The 23,119-nt window shown below is 39.6% G+C and overlaps 1 protein-coding gene across 1 annotated transcript in view; it reads left to right on the top strand.

The window, feature by feature from the left end:
• The window catches only part of GLDC (glycine decarboxylase), a 95,670-nt gene that overhangs the window by 14,086 nt on the left and 58,465 nt on the right, over positions 1–23,119 (top strand). Inside the window, exons 3-8 of the mRNA XM_044265703.1 lie at positions 4,731–4,866; positions 10,965–11,129; positions 17,715–17,792; positions 18,837–18,984; positions 19,497–19,693; positions 22,885–22,981. Of these exons, the coding sequence (XP_044121638.1) occupies positions 4,731–4,866; positions 10,965–11,129; positions 17,715–17,792; positions 18,837–18,984; positions 19,497–19,693; positions 22,885–22,981 (821 nt within the window). The remainder of the gene's footprint in view (positions 1–4,730; positions 4,867–10,964; positions 11,130–17,714; positions 17,793–18,836; positions 18,985–19,496; positions 19,694–22,884; positions 22,982–23,119) is intronic.

Here is a 23,119-nt window from a genome sequence, read left to right on the forward strand (position 1 = left end):
TATGTATTTATTTGACAGAGAGAAATCACAAGTAGATGGAGAGGCAGGCAGAGAGAGAGAGGAGGAAGCAGGCTCCCTGCTGAGCAGAGAGCCCGATGCGGGACTCTCGATCCCAGGACCCTGAGATCATGACCTGAGCCGAAGGCAGCAGCTTAACGCACTGAGCCACCCAGGCGCCCCTGTTTATTCTTTTTTTAATGTAAATGGCAGAATCCTTTATTTTCTCTCCTTGGAAACTTTGACCTAAGATTTTAAGATTGCCAAGAAACAAAAACAAAGCATGGGTACATTTTTTCATACAATTGACACAAAAAGTAATCATAGTGTTATGTGTTAGGGATAACGACTTAAGTGTGGGGAACAATGTGTGTATGCATGTGTGTTTCAGTATAGAAGGAACATTGCCCATTACAGCCTGCCTGTCTATTCTAATGATATTTTTTTCCAATTCTGGTCAAAATTCTCATACATGGAAAATTAAGACCTGGGCGTATAGTGCATGGAGTATTTAAAACTAATTGGCTTGATCCTGTTAGGAGTATTTGTTTGGTGCAGTGGTCAGTACAAAGCCCCCCTTGTTATTTTAGGTGCTGGTGACAAGGGAGTTGCTATTGGAAAGTCTCTTTTAGAATTACGTAAGGAGAAAGCGTTCATTCGGAATTCTGTGAAGAGGAACAGTATGGAGATCCACCTGTGGATTCTTAGAGAGTGGTGCTGAGGTCACTGAACTCTCTTCTTGGTACATTAGAACCAGGGCATTATGCAATGCTCAGAAGCAGAGGAATAAACAAGGTCAGAAATGGGCATTTATTCCGTAAGAAAAGAACATATTGCTTGAATTCCTGAAGGACTACTGGAGGACTTTTGTGACTGGGGATGCACGATAATGCACAGTGACTGACTATAGGCAGGAACTTGGAGAGTGACACATTGTTCCAAGTGTTTCTTTCTTTATTTTTCCAAGTGTTTCTTAATGGACACTCCCTTTCTCTTTCTGTCTCCTTTCCCCCTGGTCAGTTTCAAAGCCATTCATAAGAAAGACAGTTACTGGAATTGGGCCTGTTTACAGGAGGAAGCTGTTTTTGTCAGATTGGATGGAAGAGTGAGAAGAATGTGCACGGCTGTGGGGTTTGCTCTGGAGTAAAATGGGAAGCATTTCAGAAGCATGGCCAAGAACCTACCCTACTCTTGATGACTCAGGAGTGTCCTTGGTGTACAGATGTCTGCTCATTTGTTTAACTCACTTTATTCCAAAAGAAGGTAAATAGAAAAAGTCAAGCTTGAGAAGCAAGGCTTGTTGATCTGTCCTCACGTGGCATTCTCCTCATATGTGTAGCTCTGCATCCAAATTTCCCTTTTCTTATAAGGAGAGCAGTCACTGAATTAGGACCAACCCTAAAATAGCATGAGTTCATCTTAACTTGATTACGTTGTTAAAACCGTATTTCCAAATAATATCATATTCACCAGGGGTTAGGACTTTAACATATCTTTTTAGAAAACACAGTTCAATTCATGGCACTCTTCTGCCCATCTCCCTTCTGGACTAAAGTACTAGCTTCTTACAATATCTCCATGTTTCTAGGGTCTCCCCTCTGACCTAGTCACCATATCAGTAATTATCTTTCTGTAACATAAAAAAGATATTATTCATTACTCTGTTACTCCTAAAGGTTAAACTCTTTTTTTTTTTAAATTAATTAATTAATTTATTTGACAGAGACACAGTGAGAGAGGGTAACACAAGCAGGGGGAGTGGGAAATGGAAAAGCAGGCTTCCCGCCAAGCAGGGAGCCCAATGGGGGACTGGATCCCTGGACTCTGGGATCATGACCTGAGCAAAGGCAGACTTAATGACTGAGCCACCCAGGTGCCCCCACCTAAAGGTTAAACCCTTGATTTGACAGATAAAGCCCTTCACAGACCATTTTCATTTGGGAGGTAGACCTTTTGTCCTCATGACATAATACAGAACAGGGACCTGTCCTTCTTGCACAGAATTGTGCAATTGAATTGAAGCTGGCCTTGCTGAATTGTGTGCCTACCAGGCACTGCTAGTCAATCCCAACTCGTAGTGGGTTCTCAATCACCCTCTTGTAAGAAAGCTTTGGGAAGTGAGTGGATTTCTTGCATGACTGCTTCTAAGGATGCTGCACTTGCATAACTCCTCAGATACTGGTTTATTGAATTTTCACTTACATTTCCTAAACTTTCAATGGAAAAAGGTAAAATTGTCTATCATAAGGCAGTTGGATGATACTTACTCATGAAACTGATACCTAGAAAACTGTCTTCTCTTTCCTTAACCTAATCTGGCAAAATGACACATCTCTTGTAAATTTACTTTTTGTGAAAGCATGTGGAGTGGGAGGGTGGGATGGAGGGTAAAAGTGTTTTCATTGAGGATAAAGAAGGATTAATGAGAGCAATAGTCACAGAGTTCAGTTGGATTAAAATAAAGTGAAGCATCCTCTTATCTAGTTTTCCATTTTAGAGACTGCTGTATATAGATTTTTCTCTGACATAGTAACAATAAAATCAGACAATTATAAAATTTAAGTGAATGAATCCCTGAGAAAATCTTAGAGGAGCCATATATTTGCCCAAGTAGTTAAATTTTTACTGCAATGATGTATCTATAGGCAGAAGGGCAGAAAAAGAACCATGTAAGGTCATTTGTATCTAGAAACTATCTTTTAGTATAAGTGCTGTGCCTGAAGCTAGTTTGTACTGGGCCTGGTGGGGGGAGTGTAGAATCTGGAGTCAGGCAGACCGGGTTGTAACCATTCAATTTAAAGCCATGTAGCCTTGGGCAAGTGATCCTATACATGCCTCAGATTCCTCAGGTGCAAGAAAAGCATTTGGTATGACTCCTGGCAAAGAGTAATGCTCAGAGGTCAGATTTTGTTGTTACTATATGAATGACCCCAAATAGGGTCTCACCTGCATCCAAGAACTTTTATAATTCTTTCTTAATTATCGAAGTGTCCTAATGGGAATGCTGGTTAAAATTGCATCTTCTATTACAGCTGTTACTTTACACTGTTGGGTGAAGGGCTTTTTATAAGTAGCCCTGTAAGTGACGCAAAGGAAAAAACATAAGAGTTAGTAGAGGAGTTTTAGAGAAAAATATAGATCATGCATTATTTAAGACATATCAATATTGGTATTATAAAGGCAGTTTAAAAAGGAAAACAGTATTTTACTAAGAGAAAGCAGAATTTACTTTTTTAAAAAAATTTTAACATATAGGGACGCCTGAGTGGCTCAGTGGGTTAAGCCGCTGCCTTCGGCTCAGGTCATGATCCCAGGGTTCTGGGATCGAGTCCCACATCGGGCTCCTTGCTCGGCAGGGAGCCTGCTTCTCCCTCTGCCTCTGCATGCCTCTCTGTCTGCCTGTGCTCACTCGCTCTCTCTCCCTCTGTCTCTGACAAATAAATAAATAAAATCTTTTAAAAAAAAAATTTAACATATAATATATTATTTGTTTCCAAGGGTACAGGTCTGTGAATCACGAGTCTTACACAATCCACAGCACTCACCATAGCATATACCCTCCCTGATATACATCACCCACCCCCCATCCCCTCCCACCGTCTTCCACTCCAGCAACCCTCAGTTTGTTTCCTGAGATTGAGTCTCTTACGGTTTATCCCCCTCTCTGATTTCATCTTTTTCATTTTCCCTCTCTTCCTCTATGATCCTCTGTCTTGTTTCTCAAATTCCTCATATCAGTGAGATCATATAAGTATCTTTCTCTGACTGACTCACTTCACTTAGCATAATACCCTAATTCTATCTATATTGTTGGAAATGACAAGGTTTCATTTATTTGTGGCTGCATAATATTCCTTTGTGTGTGTGTGTGTGTGTGTGTGTGTAACTGATACTTTTATATACATTTTGTATATATATATGTATACACACTACATCTTCTTTATCCATTCATCTGTGGATGGACATCTAGGTTCTCCATAGTTTGGCTATTGTGGACATTGCGGCTATAAACATTGGGTTGCACGTGCCCCTTTGGTTCACTGCATTTGTATCTTTAGGGTAAATACCCAGTAGTGCAATCACTGGGTCATAGGGTAGCTCTATTTTCAACTTTTTGAGGTACCTCCATACTCTTTTTCAGAGTGCACGCACCAGCTTACATTCCCACCAACAGTATAGGAGGGCTCCCCTGAGAAAGGCGAGGTTTTAAAAAATATTTTATTTTTTTAGTTGGGGGTGGGGAGGAAACGAGAGTTGGGGAGGCAAAGGGACAAACAGATGCTATGCTGAGCAGAGAGCCCAGCACAGGGCTCAATCTCACAACTCTGAGATCATGACCTGAGCTGAAATCAAGAGTCCAACACTTAACCAACTGAGCCACCCAGGTGTCCCAAGAAAGTAGAAAGTGTAAATACCATAGAAATGTAAAGGGAACAGTAGAAACTCAGAATGTGGCAAATATTAAAATTGGGCAAGTCTAACAAAGCCAAAAAAAGAAGAGCCAAAAAAAAGTTATGGGGAACCAAACTGGAGGGGTAATTGAGTGCTGTTTTGGGATTTTAAAAAAAATTTCTGCATGCACTATGTAGTATTGTTGGGGAATTGATTCTTATATTTTTCATATAACTGTTTTCATATATATATTCAAAGAAAACAAAGTTCTTACACTATAGTTAGAGTTCTCTTTTGATATGTTTTTCTGTTTATAATATTTCTCTCTTTTTTGTAATCAGGTGAAAATGAAATCCTTACAACTCTGCATGCCATTTCCAGCAAAAACAAGATCTGGAGATCGTATATGGGCATGGGCTATTATAACTGCTCTGTACCACAGACGATTTTGCGGAATTTACTGGAGAATACAGGATGGTAATGTATTACTAGATTGAAAACAGGAGTACTGTGTTTTGATCTGCGTGAGTTTCCCCGTTTCCCCACACAAGCTTGTTTTCTCCCCATTTCCCCACACAAGCTGGTTTTTGTGTGTTTGAGTCTGTGAGGAGTTGACGTTGTGTTGGCCATCAGTACACACCGCCCTCATCTGCTGCCTCAAGTCCACACCTGCAGTTCTGAGGCACAAAGCATTTGTCTAGGCTAGGGCAGAGGTTAGCCTGGATAGATGAGAAGCACAGCACCTTTGTACCTTTTTCTGCTTTTGAATAGCAGAGCAGTCCTTGTTCATCAGAGTGCTTTGTCCTGGATGAAGTCGCTCATGTCCCATCATTAGAGGAGCCAGATTTATTGGCCTAATCACTCCCGCCTCCTGGCCAGAGCTTTTAGTTTCAATATGCTCCATTTCTTCATTAGTAGGAGAACAGGAAAGAACCATCAAAGAACTAGGTGCTTTTTGTTTTTGTTTTTGTTTTTGTTTTTTGCTTTTAGTGTGTGTGTGAATAATTTGCACTGCTGAGGTTTCTTTTCCACTGTGGTATTGACAAAAGTTTGCATGGTTGAACTCCAAGTTTGATTTCAAAAGCAAATGGCCTGTCTTTCCCCTTACAAAATAAGCCTCAAAAGTACATGAATGAGCTGCAGCATTTTAGCTCTCTGAATACTGGCCAGAGCCCTTCACTCTTGGTGGCCATAGAGAATATTCACCATATTGCTTCCTGGCTGTGAGTGGATGTGTTAATTTACTTTAGGAGCTGCCAGCATTTTGAGAGGGAAACAATGTTGTTTTGCTTTTTCAGTCCTGGTTTTTGGGCACATTTTAAATGTTGTTCCTTTCCATTCACTGAAAGTTGATTTGAATCTCAGAGGGTAATACTGTACTTCACCAGCACTGATAGAGAGGGCTGTGCACATGAGGGCAAGGAGATTTCACAGTATCACCCTTCTGAATGGTTTCCATAGAGACAGAACCAACAAATTCCGGTGACGTGAGGTGAAAATAAATGGACAACATAGCTTCAAAAGAATACAAACATTTGGGCCCTTACAAGAAAATTTACATCAGGTCCAAAATTTTATTTTATGGGGTCCACTGTTAAAACAAATCTTTCATGACTGATAACATCAGTAACTAATAGAAAAACACTTAAATTTTCCTTGTGGCTATTTCTGTTCTGAGTAACTTTGGCACTGGGATTAAAAGGAGAGAATCTCATGAATGTTTGTCCTACTGCACTACCTCCTTTCTCAATCCCACAAGAATGTCACAGCCCAAAATCGTAGAAAATACTGATTATTTTGGGATAAATGTTAATGCCATGTTAAATATATAAGCATCTTGTTTGAGCCAGATAAAATGCTTTCTTGGATGTGCAGATGCTTTAAAAATATATTAAAATACATCTAGAAGCAGAAATGAATTGAGTTAGTCAGTTGAAATAAAGAAAATGTAGGGATGCCTGGCTAGCTCTGTCGGTAGAGGATGAGACTCTTGATCTCAGTGTGGGGAATTTGAGCGCCATGCTGGGTGTAGAGATTATTTAAAAATAAAATCTTTAAACAAAAGAAGAAATAGAAAATGTAGGTCACAGACACCCCATCTTAATCACCACATTTTGCCTAATTGAGTCAGCAAAACCTTTGTATAGATGACAGCAGGTCCGTGTTAGCATTTTTCTCCTGAAATGAGGGTTTATTAGTGTCCTTGGGCCTTAGACTCACTGTCCTGAGTTTTTTAATAGTTTTGTTAAGACCTTTAATACCTGTTACTATAGTTTTCCAGAAAATGTGTAGACTAAAAGAAGCTCACAAATAAAAGAAGTGGGATCATATATTTATTTTTGCAAGAAAACAATTATAAAACTCTCTACCTTTAGCAGGACTAATTACCTTCAGTCTAAGTTTGGGCTTATTAGAGTGTTGAGCAAGGCAAGAAAAGCTGGCAAGAGAAGAAAATATTAAATCTCAAAGTCTGTTATCAAACAAACAGTGTGGTCTAAGGTATGGAGGACTATACTTGGGATGGCTGGGGTTTTTTCCTGCAAGTAATGGGGAGCCATCTCCATTTAAAAAGGGAAGTCAAATACTACACACTTCTGTACAACAGATCTTCAGTAAGTTCCTCTTTTAAGCACAGCATTAGGGCAGTAAGGTAACAAAGGGCAAGTTGTGGATATGGGGCATTGGAAGGAAGATTAATGGGAATAGATCATGATTTGGGCTCAAAAAAACTGCAGTTTCTACTGCAGAGAACTAGCACAACACCTTTGAAGGAATAAGAATATTCAGGAAGAGAAACTAGTGTATTTGGGGATCTAGTTGGAGGAAGAATAGGCAATGTGAAGCTGACAAAGTTGTGATAAATTTTCAGAAAAAAACCTTTCCAAATAGGAATACCTAATAATATCTGAGCAGAATTGTGAGTAAATCCTCTTAAAGATCAAAATAATGGGAAAAAAACCCTTTTTAAGACAACTAATATTTGGGCAGGATTTTACCATTTCCATATGCTTTTTATATATTAACCTCCTTTGAATGCTAAGAACATAACGATATAGGTGATGTTATCTTCATTGATCACCAAGAGAAACTGGGAGAGAGAGATTTGTTTACTTGTCCCAATTCACAGGTAGTATGTTAAAGAATTAAGGTTGAGGGCGCCTGGGTGGCTCAGTGGATTAAGCCGCTGCCTTCGGCTCAGGTCATGATCTCAGGGTCCTGGGATTGAGTCCCACATCGGGCTCTCTGCTCAGCAGGGAGCCTGCTTCCTCCTCTCTCTCTGCCTGCCTGCTTCTCTGCCTACTTGTGATCTCTCTCTGTCAAATAAATAAATAAAATCTTTAAAAAAAAAAAAAAGAATTAAGGTTGAAACCCAGGGCTTCTTAATACTAGTATCATGATAATGCAGGGAAATGTGTGGATCATTATAGTACTAAATAGGGTACGGAAGGGTATGATCTTTCTGGAGAGGAACATGGCAATATGTACTGAGAACCTTAAAATTAATTATCATATACAGTTCAAAATTCTACTTCTAGCAATTTATCTGAAGGAAATAAGACAGAGGGTACTTTTTTTTTTTTTTAAAGATTTTATTTATTTATTTGACACAGAGAGATCACAAGCAGGCAGAGAGGCAGGCAGAGAGAGAGGAGGAAGCAGGCTCCCTGCTGAGCAGAGAGCCCGATGCGGGGCTCCATCCCAGGACCCTGAGATCATGACCTGAGCCGAAGGCAGCAGCTTAACCACTGAGCCACCCAGGCGCCCCAAGACAGAGGGTACTTAATTTGAGGGTACTTAAATAAATTATAGTAAATAAGGTGATTTAATGCTACATAACAGTTAAAATTATGTCATTGAACAATATTGAAGTTATTAGAAATTGTTCATGGGATACTGTTAACAAAACAGGGCATAAAACTTTACACAGAATATAATATTATTTTAAATATAAATATGATTATGGTGTAGAAAGAGTAAATTAATTAGCTTGACTGTGGTACCAAAATATGTATATCAAATCATTATATTATATATTTTATTTTTTATTATTTTATTTTACTAAGTAGGCTCCACACCCAGTGTGGGGTTTGAGTTTACCACCCTAAAATTAGGAGTCGGACCTTCTACTGACTGAGCCAGTCAGGTGCCCCTGTACACTTTAAATATATACCGTTTTCTCGATTATCTCAATAAAGCTGGAGAAAAAGGAATTATAAAGAGAAGTCACAAATAAACAAGGGGCAGATACCACAACAGAAAAATGGGCAACATACTTGAGTGTGTCTGTCATAAAAGAGAAAAGAAAACATTGAAAAATGCATTTAAATTGTAACTGTTGTTATCTTGGGAGTTTTCAGATAATGGGTGATTTTATTTTCTCATCTGAATTTTCCAAATTTTTATAATAAAAAGGTGTAAGATAATCAGAAAATTTACAAAAATGGGATCATGGTATTTAACACTTGTACTTTTTAAATACATATATCAGGAGCACCTTCATGTCAGGAATTATTCTTTAATGCATTATTTTCAATAAATGTGTAGTATTATGTATGCATAATTCTCTTTTCAGTGAACACTTCATTTTGTTGCTTTTGTGTTGTTGTTATTACTCCTTTTTCAATATTCAGTGCTGTGATGAATTCTTTGGAATATTGCTGTCTCTATTCCTATTGTATATGCTGTGTCCATGGGTATTCCGAATCTTTCCCGTTTATTGGATGGACCAGCTAATTTGTGTATGCTCACGTGTGTGCCTGAACAAGTTTGTGTGTCTGTCTATATGTAAAATAACGACTCTGAATAAAATGAAAGTTTCAGATAGCCAGGCAATCTAAGCATGTCTTTGTGGTGGCAGGCCATGCTGTGTGTGAAAGTCTTATCGTTTGTGAGGTCACAATTGCTTCTTGTCTGTGCCATTTGTGTGACCCCATTTCTACTCAGATTCCTTTTCTACTTTGTCTACAACATGTATTGTGTGCCTCATTCATTCCAGTTCACCACCCACTTAGAATTTGGCAAACTGATTTACAGTTGCTAAGCCAGGCTGTTCAAGGAGTTAACTGGAGCAAAAATGTACTCTGCTATACACCTACACACATATACACACACACAACTATGCCAGTTAAAAGTTTTAAAATTATTTCAAACTCTTGACATTGGACTGCTTGGTTAGGCAAGTTCCCCCACCCACTCCCCCTCAAACATAAGAAGTATTGATTTCAAAGCCTTCAGAAAGAAAAGAAAAAGGATGGAAATATCCTGCACATGATTACCAGAGCAAGACAGAAAGGGATAGGGCTTAAGAAAAAAAATTTTTTTTCCTAATACTTTTCTGGCTTAGGAGAACAAAAACAACAGAATTATAAAACAATGTCAATCACATGTGGGAGCATGGACCCCAATCTGACCCACTTTGGTGGTAAAGTGAATGGAATCTGGGTGAAAAGATAGCAACTGTGTTACGAGTCCTCAGTCACCCTCTCATATCACCTGATTTTATTTTCTTAAAAAAATTTATCACTCTGAAATGATTTCATTTATTTATTATCTCTTTTTCCCCATGACAGCATATTATTGAGATCAGGGACTGTTACCCGTTTGTTTATGATGTATCATCAGCAGAACATAGCCTAGTTCTTGGTGGTTATAGGCAAGTAATAAAGTTTGTAGGATGAGTGAAGTAATGAAAAAAGGATTAAAGTACAAAACGGATTAGCTCAAATACCTGAAGAAATATTTCTGGCTAATAACTAGAAGATACAAGACTAAAACTCTTGTTGTGCTGTCTTCTAACCATTTATATCCTTGAATTTTGATAGCTGCAGAGTTAACTTCTCCAGACTTAATAACTGAATAGTCAGGGTTCTTAAATAGACCTCTCTTAATTTCCTAGGAGCACATAGAATCTCTGCTGCTTAGTATAAAAACAAAGATCCCCATAAAACAACACTTTTGTGGGTCATCTGGGAGACTCAGTGGCTTAAGTGACTGCCTTCAGCTCAGGTCATGATCCTGGAGTCCCAGGATTGAGTCCTCTATCAGGCTCCCTGCTCGACAGGGAGTCTGCTTCTCCCTCTGACCTTTCTCCACTCATGCTCTCTCTCTCTCATTCTCTCTCTCTCTCAAGTAAATAAATAAAATCTTAAAAAAAAATACCACTTTTGAGTATAGATAGTAAATTCTTAGATGCTTTCCTATTGTGGACTGTGATTGAGATAGGCTTTTAGCTAGAAGAAAGATAACAGGAAGTAAAATTTGTGTTTATATTACCGTAGGTAAACTCACGTGGATTTAAGAACCAGGTTACAATAAAACACGTACATATGATAAGATTATTAGTACAGACCTGTAAGATTAAAAAGCAACTTAAAAAATAGAAATGTAAGTACTGAACATGGCCAAATTAAAGATAATATTGTTACTGTGATTTAAGTCTAAGCATCCCTACTGATAACACAATTCTCAAAGAAGGCAAACTTAATTCCAGTTACTGAATTCCAAAATGAACACATCTCGTGCACTTTTCTGATAGTGAAGTCACAGTTTGGACATAGCCTTTGTGTCTTTCACAGGATCACCCAGTATACTCCATACCAGCCAGAAGTATCTCAGGGGAGACTGGAGAGTTTACTAAACTACCAGACCATGGTGTGCGACATCACGGGCATGGACATGGCCAACGCATCCCTGCTGGATGAGGCCACAGCAGCTGCAGAGGCGATGCAGCTATGCCACAGGTGAGAGGCCCATGGGCCAAGGGCCGTTCTCGGGTGTCTTTGGCTGTGCAGGTAGAGCTGGCCCTATTGGTGTCCAGTGACTTTCTCTCTCTGTCTCAGAAACACACACACACACAGAGTAGCATTATACCAGTCAGCTGAGAGAACCAAAAAATCTGCAATAGTAGCAGCTTTAGAAAAGTGGCTTTTTAAAGCTGCTATTGTTTTCCATTTAACATGAGAAAACATTTGGCTCTTCTCATTCATTGTGTAGGCTCTGGTCATCCATAGTGTTAAGTTCAGGGATGTTAGGGCAGCTCTGAGATAGTATCAAGCTCCCCTCTCTGTGCCATCGTCAGTGTGAGGCCTTTGTCCTCATGGTCATAAGATGACTGGTGGGGCTTTAACCATGACCTCTGCACCCAGGAAGGAGGAAAGGGGAAAGGGTGCTGCTAGCTAAATAAGGCCTCTTGAAAGAGTTTGTTGGAAACTTGCATTCACAACTTCATGCTTTCTTGACAGCCCCTACCTATGTGACCTGGGGGAATGCAGCTTTTATTAGAGGCGCACTGCTGCCCACTACGTTCTCGAGTTCTATTCCTGTTGGTAAAGGGGAGAATGGTTATTGGGTAGGAACTGGCGATCTGTATTGTTGAAATACCATTTTCTTTCATGAAGCAAATTGTTTTAGGTTGTCCTTAAATGTTTTATACCTTGTTTTTTTGTATTTAACAATACATTGTGAGAAGATTTGCTTTAGTCAGCTTTCTAGGACATGGCTTTTATTGACTACCTGGTATTACTCACTCGCATGAAAGTACCATAATCTATGTAACCTCATCTCTTCTGTTACACATTCACTTTGATACCATCGTTTACTGTTACAGATGCTATTGTTTTACATATTTAGAATAAATTTTGTCAAAAGTTCTGATTGCGGGATGCCTGGGTAGCTCAGTAGGTTAAAGCCTCTGCCTTTGGCTCGGGTCATGATCCCAGGGTCCTGGGATCAAGCCCCACATCAGGCTCTCTGCTTGGCAAGGAGGCTGCTTCCCTTCCTCTCTCTCTGCCTGACTCTCTGCCTACTTGTGATCTCTGTCTGTCAAATAAATAAATAAAATCTTAAAAAAAAAGTTCTGATTGCATGGAGCACTGGGTGTGGTGCATAAACTGAATCTTGGAACACTGAAAAAATAACTTTTTAAAAGAAACATTTAAAATTTTTTTTAATTCTGATTTTTTAATATTTTATAATTTTAAATAAAAAATTTTTTTAAAAAAATTCTGATTATTTCCTGAGGATGCATTTCTAGAAATAGAACTGCTGGGTCATGGTATAGCGTTAACAGTTGCTTTCCAGTTCCTCACCTTCCTTTGTTCTTGGCCTTGTGAGTACTTTTGAGCTTACCTTCCTGGTAGAATTTTCCTGTAGATGTCATCTGGTTGGGAAATCTGCCCATATTCATGGTATGTCTGAGATTTTGTGCCTCTGGCTCTGAATGCCTATGTAACTCTCTTTCTTGGCTTCCAGATACTTAGAGATGGTTAAATTGGTTCTGGTACCAATTCCAGTATGTGTGTGGAGGTTTTCCCCACACCAACAAACGATTCTTTGAGAACAGCAGGGTGTCTAAGAATTCCTCTCAATTCTGACACAATCTACCTAGAGATAGCATCGGATTTCAGGGGTTAAGGGTTCAGTACAAGATTGCCCCACCACACACTCCACCCACCCCCCCACCCCCCGACTTCATATGCCTGTGGCAAGCCCATGTTACTTCCTTGTCTTCTGAGTGCCTGGCTATAAACAATAGGTTCCCAGGACATGCTCAGTTAATTTGCTAGAGCGACTCACAGAACTTAGAGAAACATTACTTACTCTATCACTGGTTTATTACTAAGGAAAAAAACAGGAATAGCCAAATGGTAGAGATACATAAGGCAAGTTATGTGGGAAAGGTGTGGAGCATCCATGCTCACTCTCAGCGTATACCATTCTCCTCCGATTGCCACATATTCATTGACCTAAAGTTCTCCAAACACTGTCCATTTGGGTTTTATAAGGCTTCATTACATAAGCAGAATTGATTAAATCATTGGCAGTTGGGTATTGATTTGACCTCCAGTCCCTGTTCCTTCTGAGGTCAGGGAGTAGGACTAAAAGTTCCACCCCTCTAATCACATAGTTGGTTCCATTGGCAACCAAACCCCATCTGTGGACATTTTCCAAATTTAATTAACATGTAAAATGACATCTTTGTGTTCTCCACAGTTAGGAAGTTTGGGGAGCTATGAACCAAGAACTGTGGATGAAGGCTTAAATATAAATGAAAATATGAAATATTTGGTTTTTGATATATTAAAAATTTGGTCATGACCAAATATATATTCTTATAAATCACAACATTGCAGTATTGAACCCCAAACAAACTTGCTTAGCAGGTATGGAAAGCTCTGAATTTCCAGCCGCAGGGTATTCTGCTTTCCAAGCAGCAGAGGTGGGTTCAGACTCTTCCACCTGATCCTGGGTGGACAGCCAGAAAGAATGCTTCTCTGTTCTCAGCTGTTCACATTTTCATCTTATCTCTTCCTTATCTCCCTTCTTGCTGCTGCTTCATCTCCCTCCGCCTCTTTTTCTAAGCTTCCATTTCATACTTGGAGAACCTGAGGCCTTTTTGGTTGATGGTTCAGGGGTTCGGTCCTGAACTGATTTAAGTTAATGAGCTACAGCTCTGCAAATGCTCGATTTACTTCATCTCTCTTAATTCTCATACCTTCTGGCCTATGTTTAATTTGACTCTTGAGAAGTAGCTTTGTTGTTTTTATCTTTAGAAAAGATAAATAAAATAATAATAATAATAAAGTTAAAATAGCAGTGTTTTTGTTTCCAAAAACAGATGGCTCTTTTCTCCCAATTTAATGCTCTATTAAATTTATGTTAATTATAAAAATACCTGTTCAGAGTGGAAAAATATGTAAACGGTAGAGAATATAATGAAGTGAACCTGCTGTTTCTCAGTCCTGTTCCACTGAGAAAGCTGTTGTTAACTGGTCAGTGTGTATTCTTCTGGAAAATTAAATGCATAGCACAATGTACATGTCGTGTTCCCCATCCTTTCTACCCAGATGTGCTCATGATACATGCACTGTTACATATACTATTAAAAAAAACAAAATTCAACTGAGCATATCTGAAGCATATCTGAACTGGCTTTATTATTAAACAGTTCACAAATTGGGCAGCATTCTACTTATCAGGTAGAAAGGCTCCCTGAGGAGTTGTCCAAATGAAAGATTTTTCTTATATAGGAAGGATGGTGGGGCAAGAATGTGATAGGCAAGTTCACCTTCCCTTAGGGGGAATGACAGGGTGTCTTATTATTCAGATGACCACTTCTAGCCTTTGGTGGATGGAGAAAGCCCACATGACAGATTACCTCCTTTGTGCTTATCAGTAAATTCCTGACTCAGGGTTAAGACTACCTTTCTGGAGGAGGTTGAAACTGCAGTTAGCTTAGGTATTAAGTCCCGGTTTGGTAACTGGGCCTGGTGCAAGAAACACCATTTTGGGCCTCTGGTTTTCTTTTTTTCTTTTTTTTATTTGACAGAGAGACAGTGAGAGAGGGAACACAAGCAGGGGGAATGGGAGAGGGAGAAGCAGGTTTACTGCTGAGCAGGGAGCCAGTGGGGCAGGGGAAGGTGAGGAGGGAATCCATCCCAGGATCCTGGATCATGAACTGAGCTGAAAGCAGATGCCCAAAGACCAAACCAGGGTGACGCCCCTCCCCTTTTAAAAAAATTTTGGTTTTCTTTTTAACAATCTCCATCAATTTTGTTTCCTGAAATCATGAACGTTTAGAAAACTCCCAGGATTTAGGTCCTTTGGTAGCTGTAAGGTACTGCCCATGTCACTTCTCTTGAGTCCTTTTCATGAATGAGGACATTTGGTTTAGATAATCTCCAAATGCTTCTTTGGCAGTAAAATTCTCAGATGTTTTTATTTCTACTTGTACCCAGTCATTATCCTGTTTTACTTTCTTTTTCTTTTTTTTTTTTTTTTTTTTTAAAGATTTTATTTATTTATTTGACAGATAGAGAGCACAAGTAGATAGGCAGGCAGAGAGAGAGAGAGAGAGAGAGAGAGAGAGAGGAGGAAGCAGGCTCCCTGCAGAGCAGAGAGCCCGATATGGGGCTCGACCCCAGATCCTGGGATCTTGACCTAAGCCAAAGGCAGAGGCTTTACGAACTGAGCCACCCAGGTGCCCCTCCTATTTTTATTTCTTTTAACTCTTAACATATTTAAAAGTTTAAGCCAGTTTAAGATTGATTTTGCTAAATAGGGTTGGAATAGTGTTTAAAAAAAAATAAAACCCCAAATTCAACTGAGTAAATTTGAAGATCTAACTGGCTTTATTCAATGATTCATGCATTAGGCAGCATCTCATCTAGGAAATAGAAAAGAGTAATAAAGGCTACAGAAAGGGAAAGGTATTTTTTTTTAATATCTGATTTAATTTCTTTTTTCAAATTTTTATTTAAATTCTAGTTAGTTAAAGTGTAATATTAGTTTCGGGTATAAAATTTAGTGATTCATCACTTATATAAAATACCCAATACTCATCACAAGTACCCTTCTTAAAATCTTTTGTTTTGTTTTGTTTAAAAGATTTTATTTATTTATTCGAGAGTGAGAGAGTATGAGAGAGAAGCAAACTTCCAGCTGAGCAGGGAACCTGATGTGGGACTTGATCCAGGGACTCCAGGATCATGACCTGAGCCAAAGGCAGTTTCTTAAACAACCGAGCCATCCAGGCACCCAACAAGTGCCCTTCTTAAAACCCATCATCTCTATTCAGCCCATTCCCCACCCATTGCCCCTCCACAACTCTCAGTTTATTCTCTGTGGTTAGGGGCCTGTTTCCTGGCTTTCCTCTCTCTTTTTTTTTTTCTCCTACATTCATCTGTTTTGTTTCTTAAATTCCATGTATGAGTGAAATTGTATGGTATTTGTCTTTCTCTGATTGACTTATTTGGCAAAACACAATACTCCCTAGCTTTATCCACATTGCTGCAAATGGCAAGATTTCATTCTTTATGATCAAGTAATATTCCATCGTGTGTGTGTGTGTGTGTGTATAATCTTCTTGATCCATTCATCAGGCAATGGACACTTGAGCTGTTTCCGTAATTTGGCTATTGTTGATAATGTTGCTATAAATACTGGGGTGCATGTATCCTTTTGAACCAGTATTTTTATATCCTTTGGGTAAATACCTAGTAATGCAATTGTTAGATTATAGGGCAATTCTGTTAACTTTTTGAGGAGACTCCATACTGTTTTCCAGAGTGGCTGTACCAGTTTGCATTCCCACCAACAGTGTAAGAGGGTTCCTCTTTCTCTACATGCTTGCCAAGACCTGTTGTTTCCTGTGTTGTTGATTTTAGTCATTCTGACAGATGTGAAATGATATCTCATTATAGTTTTGATTTGTATTTCCCTGATGATGAGTGATTTGAGTATCTTTAGTCATCTGGATGTCTTCTTTGGAAATCTGTCTATTCATGTCTCCTGCCCATTTTTAAATTGGATTATTTGCTTTTAGGGTGTTGAGTTTTATAAGTCCTTTATATATTTTTGATGCTAACCCTTTATCAGATATGTCATTTGCAAATGTCTTCTCCCAGTAGATTCTTCAGTAGATTGCCTTTTAGTTCTGTTGATTGTTTCCTTCGCTATGCAGAAGCTTTTTATCTTGATGAAGGTCTAGTAGTTCATTTCTGCTTTTGTTTCCCTTGCCTCAGTTGACATATCTAATAAGAAGTTGCTTTGGCCAATGTCAAAGACATTACTGCCTGTGTTCTTCAGGACTGTTGTGGTTTCAGGTCTCATATGTAGGTCTTTTATTCATTTTGAACTTATTTTTGTGTATGATGTAAGAAAGTAGTCCAGTTTCATTCTTTTATATGTTGCTGTCCAGTTTGAAAGAGAAAGGTTTTTATTTTTTTATTTTATTTTATTTTATTTTTTTAAGGATTTTCTTTCTCTATTTTAGAGAGATAGGAGAGAGCATGAGCAGGGGGAGGGAGTAGACTTTCCACTGTGCAGAAAGCCCAACCATAAAGCTTGATTCCAGGACTCTGGGATCATGACCTGAGCCAAAGGCAGACACTTAACAGACTGAGCCACCCAACTGCTCTGAAAGAAAAAAGGTTTTTAAGGAAGTTTCAAACAAGAAAAGGATTACTTAGAGCAATGTCACTTTCCTTTGGAGGACAAAAAGGGTCTTATTAGGTGAATTACCACCTCATTGGTGCTTATCAGGAAATTCTAGGCTGACCAATTAAGATTGTGTTACTGGGGATGTTTGAAACTATAATCAGGTATGTATTAAGCCTCAGTTTGGTGACATGAACCTAGCACAAGTGACTCTATCTTAGGCCTTTGGTTTTCTTTTTAAGAATAGAAAGTGGATTTCAGTAGAATTGATGATTCATTTTTTACATTGCATTCAGAGTTTCCCTAAGTACCACCTTTGCTTTGCGTTCTTAGAAGCCACTTTGATTTCTTTAACGTTCATGTTTGAATGTGACTTTCCTTTTCAACAGACACAACAAGAGGAAGAGATTTTTTGTTGACCCCCGTTGCCACCCACAGACAATAGCTGTCGTCCAGACTCGAGCCAAGTAATTAATTTCAATCTTATTTTGAACTCAGGGGTAATATATATCATACTCATCTCTGTTGTTTCTCTCTGTTACTTTCAAACTGATTGGAGGTGAACCTGGTTTACATTGAGGTTGTTCAGTTTTACTTTCCCTCCCACTGTCTTCCTGAGATCTTGCCTTGTAAGTAAAATGTGCCAGAATGGAGAATATAGAAGTGACTTTAGTTGCCTTTGCTTTGTATTGAGTAACCATGTTGTTTGTTTTCTTTTTTTAAAAAGAAAATTAAAAATACTGAAATAATTTCAACAATGTTCTAGAAAGCTTGAAAAGTAGGGGGAAAATGGAATTCTCATGCAATTGTTAGAATTTAGTGTATACTACTGCAAACGCTGTTTATAGGGAATCTAAGTAAAACCTAGGTGTGGTATGATATAGTCAAAAACAAGCGTACTATATTAGTTTAGTGCTGTAATCAGATAAACACAGCACAGCTGTCCCTGGCTGGTGTATTTGTTTGCTTTCTTCTTGTAATAACTGGGCAGTATTATATTCCCCAACCCCAAACCACCATCCCTTCAGAAGGGGTGTTCTCACATAGGATTGGAACTGGATGGTTAAGAAAGGTCTTTCTCTTTGTCTTATTGATGGCTTTCCATTCACCTAAAACTGATCCCAGGTGAAAGTGGTGACTGCTATCTAAAGTTGGGTTCTTTAGTCCTAGGAAGCCTTGTTCCTGACCCTTTCAGGAGCAAGTTCTAGCAGGAAAGGCGGAATGGGAGTGGTAAGGGTGGAGGAGAGAAACAGAAGCCAAGCTGTTGGAAGCACTTGAGATGGTGTGAAGCTCTGTTAACAATGAAAGGTCAGGTGTGAGATGGGTACATGCACGTGTGTGCGTGCGCACGCGCGCCTATATGTGAGTGTGTGTCAGGATGAGGTGGGGTGGGGGACAATGAGGAAGGACATGGAATATGGACACTATATCACTGAAAATAAATTGTAAGGGATTTTTATTTTCTCTTAAAAATCAAAAGCATGATTGCTCTTTGTCTATTGTCTTTCCAGATACAATGGCGTTCTCATTGAGCTGAAGTTACCCCATGAAATGGACTTCAGTGGAAAAGATGTTAGTGGAGTGCTCTTCCAGTATCCAGACACTGAGGGGAAGGTGGAAGATTTCACAGAGCTTGTGGAGAGGGCCCATCAGACTGGGGTAGGCAAATCTCTCCTTGTGGGGTTTCACAGAGGTGTGTCCCAACTTTGAATTAATGATTTTAATGCATCTTAGTTTCTATACCTGTATCGCCTAGAATGTTAAGTTCTATCCTTCCTGCCTTTTTTCAAGTTTATTTTGTTCATTAATTCCTGGCACTCAGTAATTTTTTTTTAAGATTTTATTTATCTGAGAGAGAGAGAGAGCATGAGGAGGGGGAGGAGCAGAAAGAGAGGGATAAGCAAGCCCCCTGCTGAGTGAGGAGCTCAATGTGTGGCTTGATCCCAGGACCCTGAGATCATGACCTGAGCTGAAGTCAGATGCTTAACTGACCGAGCCACCCAGGTGCCCCTTTGTAAATATTTTTGAATGAATCAGTGAGTAAATGGAATTCACCAGGTCTGAAACAACCCTGTCTGTCTGCTTATATTGAACATAATTTACTACTCTTCCAACTGCTCTCAGGGGAAGGTGACAGTTAACCACCACTTTCTCTCTTGTGTCCTTTCTAGAGCCTGGCCTGCTGTGCTACTGACCTTTTAGCTCTGTGTATCTTGAGGCCTCCTGGAGAGTTTGGAGTGGACATTGCCCTCGGTAGCTCACAGAGGTTTGGAGTGCCACTGGGCTATGGCGGACCGCATGCGGCCTTTTTTGCTGTTAGAGAAAGCTTGGTGAGGATGATGCCCGGGAGAATGGTGGGGGTAACAAGGTAACGCAGCTCACGTTTCTCCACTTTTTGATTGTGCTAATTGTTTTTCCTGTCTCGTCTGATTATAAAAGTTGTTGATTTTTCTCTGAATTTAATCGGGCCATGCAGGGTAATTTACAGCATATTGGTATTGAAGTCATAGAAGTTAATTTAATTAGGTTGACAAAAGCATTGAAAGACTGGACATTTTAGGCATGTTTTATATCTAACCACTTTTATTCTCAAAAGCATTATCACGCCACACAGGTAAAAGACATGCACAGTGAGAGATTACCATGTACACGTAACTGTTATCTACATTATTTCATAGAGGTCTGCTACTTGTTTTTTCTGGTAATTTCTAAATGTACTCTCTCAAGTGCTTCTCATTGATACACCTCCTCAGATTAAGAATTTATTTTTTTTTATTTTTTTTTTTTAAAGATTTTATTTATTTATTTGACAGAGAGAAATCACAAGTAGATGGAGAGGCAGGCAGAGAGAGAGGGAAGCAGGTTCCCTGCTGAGCAGAGAGCCCAATGCGGGACTCGATCCCAGGACCCCGAGACCATGACCTGAGCTGAAGGCAGTGGCCTAACCCACTGAGCCACCCAGGCGCCCCTCAGATTAAGAATTTAGATGAATGTCATGATTATTACTGGGGAAATTTAGCATGCTCTTTTAGACCTTTCATTGAAGTTGGACTTATTAGCCTAAGTGAATAGTCTATATTAGTGAATAATTTGAATTTTTGAAAAGCAGCTTACCACATAATAGCAAGAGGCACCTTGCTTTTTAGTGTAAAAGTAGTTTCTTCAAGTATTCTTTTTTTTTTTTTAAAGATTGTATTTGTTTATTTGACAGAGATCACAAGTAGGCAGAGAGGCAGTCAGAGAGAGAGAGAGAGAGAGGGAAGCAGGCTCCGTGCTGAGCAGAGAGCCTGATACGGGACTTTTTCCCAGGACCCTGACTGAGATCATGACCTGAGTGGAAGGCGGCGGCTTAACCCACTGAGCCACCCAGGTGCCCTTTTTTTTAAAGATTTTATTTATTTGACAGAGATCACAAGTAGGCAGAGAGGCAGTCAGAGAGAGGGGGAGGGGAAGCAGGCTCTCTGCCAAGCAGAGAGCCTGATGCGGGGCTCGATCCAAGGACCCCGAGATCATGACCTGAGCTGAAGGTAGAGGCTCAACCCACTGAACCACCCAGGTGCTCCAGTTTCTTCAAATTTTTACATTTGCTTCTTTCAGTGATATATCTTTACCAGGCGAAATGAGGCAGAAAATTTTCTAATTAAAAAGAATTTAATATATTGTTGTATGCTGATTTTTTTTTTTAAGGATTGTATTTATTTGTCTGGGAGAGAGAGCACAAGCAGTGGGAGAGGCAGGCAGAGGGAGAGCAGGCTCCCCACTGAGCAAGGAGCCCGATATGGTGCTTGATACCAGGACTCTGGGATCATGATCTGAGCTGAAGGCAGATGTCTAACTGACTGAGCCTCCCAGGCATCCCATCTGCTGATTTTTTTTTTTTTAAAGATTTACTTTATTTGACAGCACAAGCACGGGGAGCAACAGGCAGAGGAGGGGAAGAAGCAGGCTCCTTGCTCAGTGGGAAGCTTAATGTGGGGTTCCATTTCAGGCCCCTGGGATCATCCGTGACATGAGTTGAAGGCAGACACTTAACTGACTGAACCACCCAGGACCACCTGTCTGCTGATTTTTTTTTTTAATTTTTAATTTTAGTTATTTATTTGACAGAGATAAAGAGAGAACACAAACAGGGGGAGCAGCAGGCAGAGGGAGAGGGAGAAACAGGTTCACCCCTGAGCAAGGAGCCAGGTGCAGGGCTTGATCCCAGTACTCTGGGATCATGACCTGAGCTAAAGGCTGACACTTAACGGCTAAGCCACCCAGGTGCCCCTATCTGCTGATTTTTGTATTATCTTTCTGAAAGATCTTTGCTTATCTTTCTGAAAAATGGACCCCAGAGCTTGGTGAAATAAGGACAGGACTGTTGAATCTTTTTTTTAAAAAATTTTTAAATTTTTAAATTATGTTATTTTTAAGATTTATTTATTTGTCAGAGAAGAGAGAAGAGAGCACAAGCAGGGGGAGTGGCAGGCAGAGGGAGAAGCAGGCTCTCCACTAAGCAAGAAGCCCAACTCCAAACTCAATCTCAGGACTCTTTATTAAAGATTTATTTATTTATTTGAGAGAGAGAGAAATATGAGTGGGAGGGACAGAGGGAGAGCAAGAGAGAATCTCAAGCAGACTCTGAGTGAGGAGCCTTACTCAGGGCTTGATCCCACAACCCTAAGATTGTGACCTGAGCAAAAACCGAGAGTCAGTTGCTTAACCAACTGCACTACCCAGGTGCCTGTATCCAAATTCTTAATTATATTAGGAAAGAAGGAAAATTTTTCTTTCTTTCTTTTTTTCTTTTCTTTTCTTTTCTTTTTTTTTTTTTTTTAAGATTTTTATTTATTTGTCAGAGAGAGAGAGGGAGAGAGAGCGAGCACAGGCAGACAGAATGGCAGGCAGAGGCGGAGGGAGAAGCAGGCTCCCTGCCGAGCAAGGAGCCCGATGTGGGACTCGCTCCTAGGACGCTGGGATCATGACCTGAGCCGTAGGCAGCTACTTAACCAACTGAGCCACCCAGGCATCCCAGAAGGAAAATTTTTCTTAGAGATAAGTGGTAAAATTATTAATATTCTTTTTTTAAGTTCTTAAAATCCACGTAGCATACAGTGTAATACTAGTTTCAGGTGTACAATTTATTGATTCACCACATTCTTTTTCTTTGTAGCAGTACAGTTGCTTTAGATTCTAATGCAGAAGTTGATTCCTTTGTCAGATACCTTTTTTCTGTGTCTGCCAAGATGCTTAAAGTGAAATTGAATTTTCTCTAAATTTAATTTTAAATTGAATCTTCATTCACCATCCTTATATTAGTCTGGGTAGTTCCTGGGAAGTTTTCTTTCAAGGTTGCTAGTCTTACTGTATATATCTCAGTTCCTCCCTCAGAGTGTATACTAAAAATTATTAGTCCTATTTAAAACAGGGTGGCTTAAGAATTGTTTCTTTATGGCCTTGCAGCCAAATACATTTTCTAGGTTCCTTTCAAGCTGGGAAGGAAAGAAATAGGCCCATTTGTGACCAGCCTTGTGCTATGATCATATGTATTAACTAAGTATTTTATTCTTGGACCAGAGATGCCACTGGGAAAGAAGTGTATCGTCTTGCTCTTCAAACCAGGGAACAACACATCCGGAGAGACAAGGCTACTAGCAACATCTGTACAGCTCAGGTAGATCACATTCCTGCCTTGCCCACTGAATCATTTAGAATTGACAGAAATGAGCTACTCATGCATTCTCTCAATTGTTCTTTCATCCATTTACCACCTACTGGCCAGTGTTTGCATCAGAAATGGTGTGATCTTACT

This window comes from Neovison vison, chromosome 9, assembly GCF_020171115.1.
Source record: "Neovison vison isolate M4711 chromosome 9, ASM_NN_V1, whole genome shotgun sequence".
Classification (NCBI taxonomy): domain Eukaryota; kingdom Metazoa; phylum Chordata; class Mammalia; order Carnivora; family Mustelidae; genus Neogale; species Neogale vison.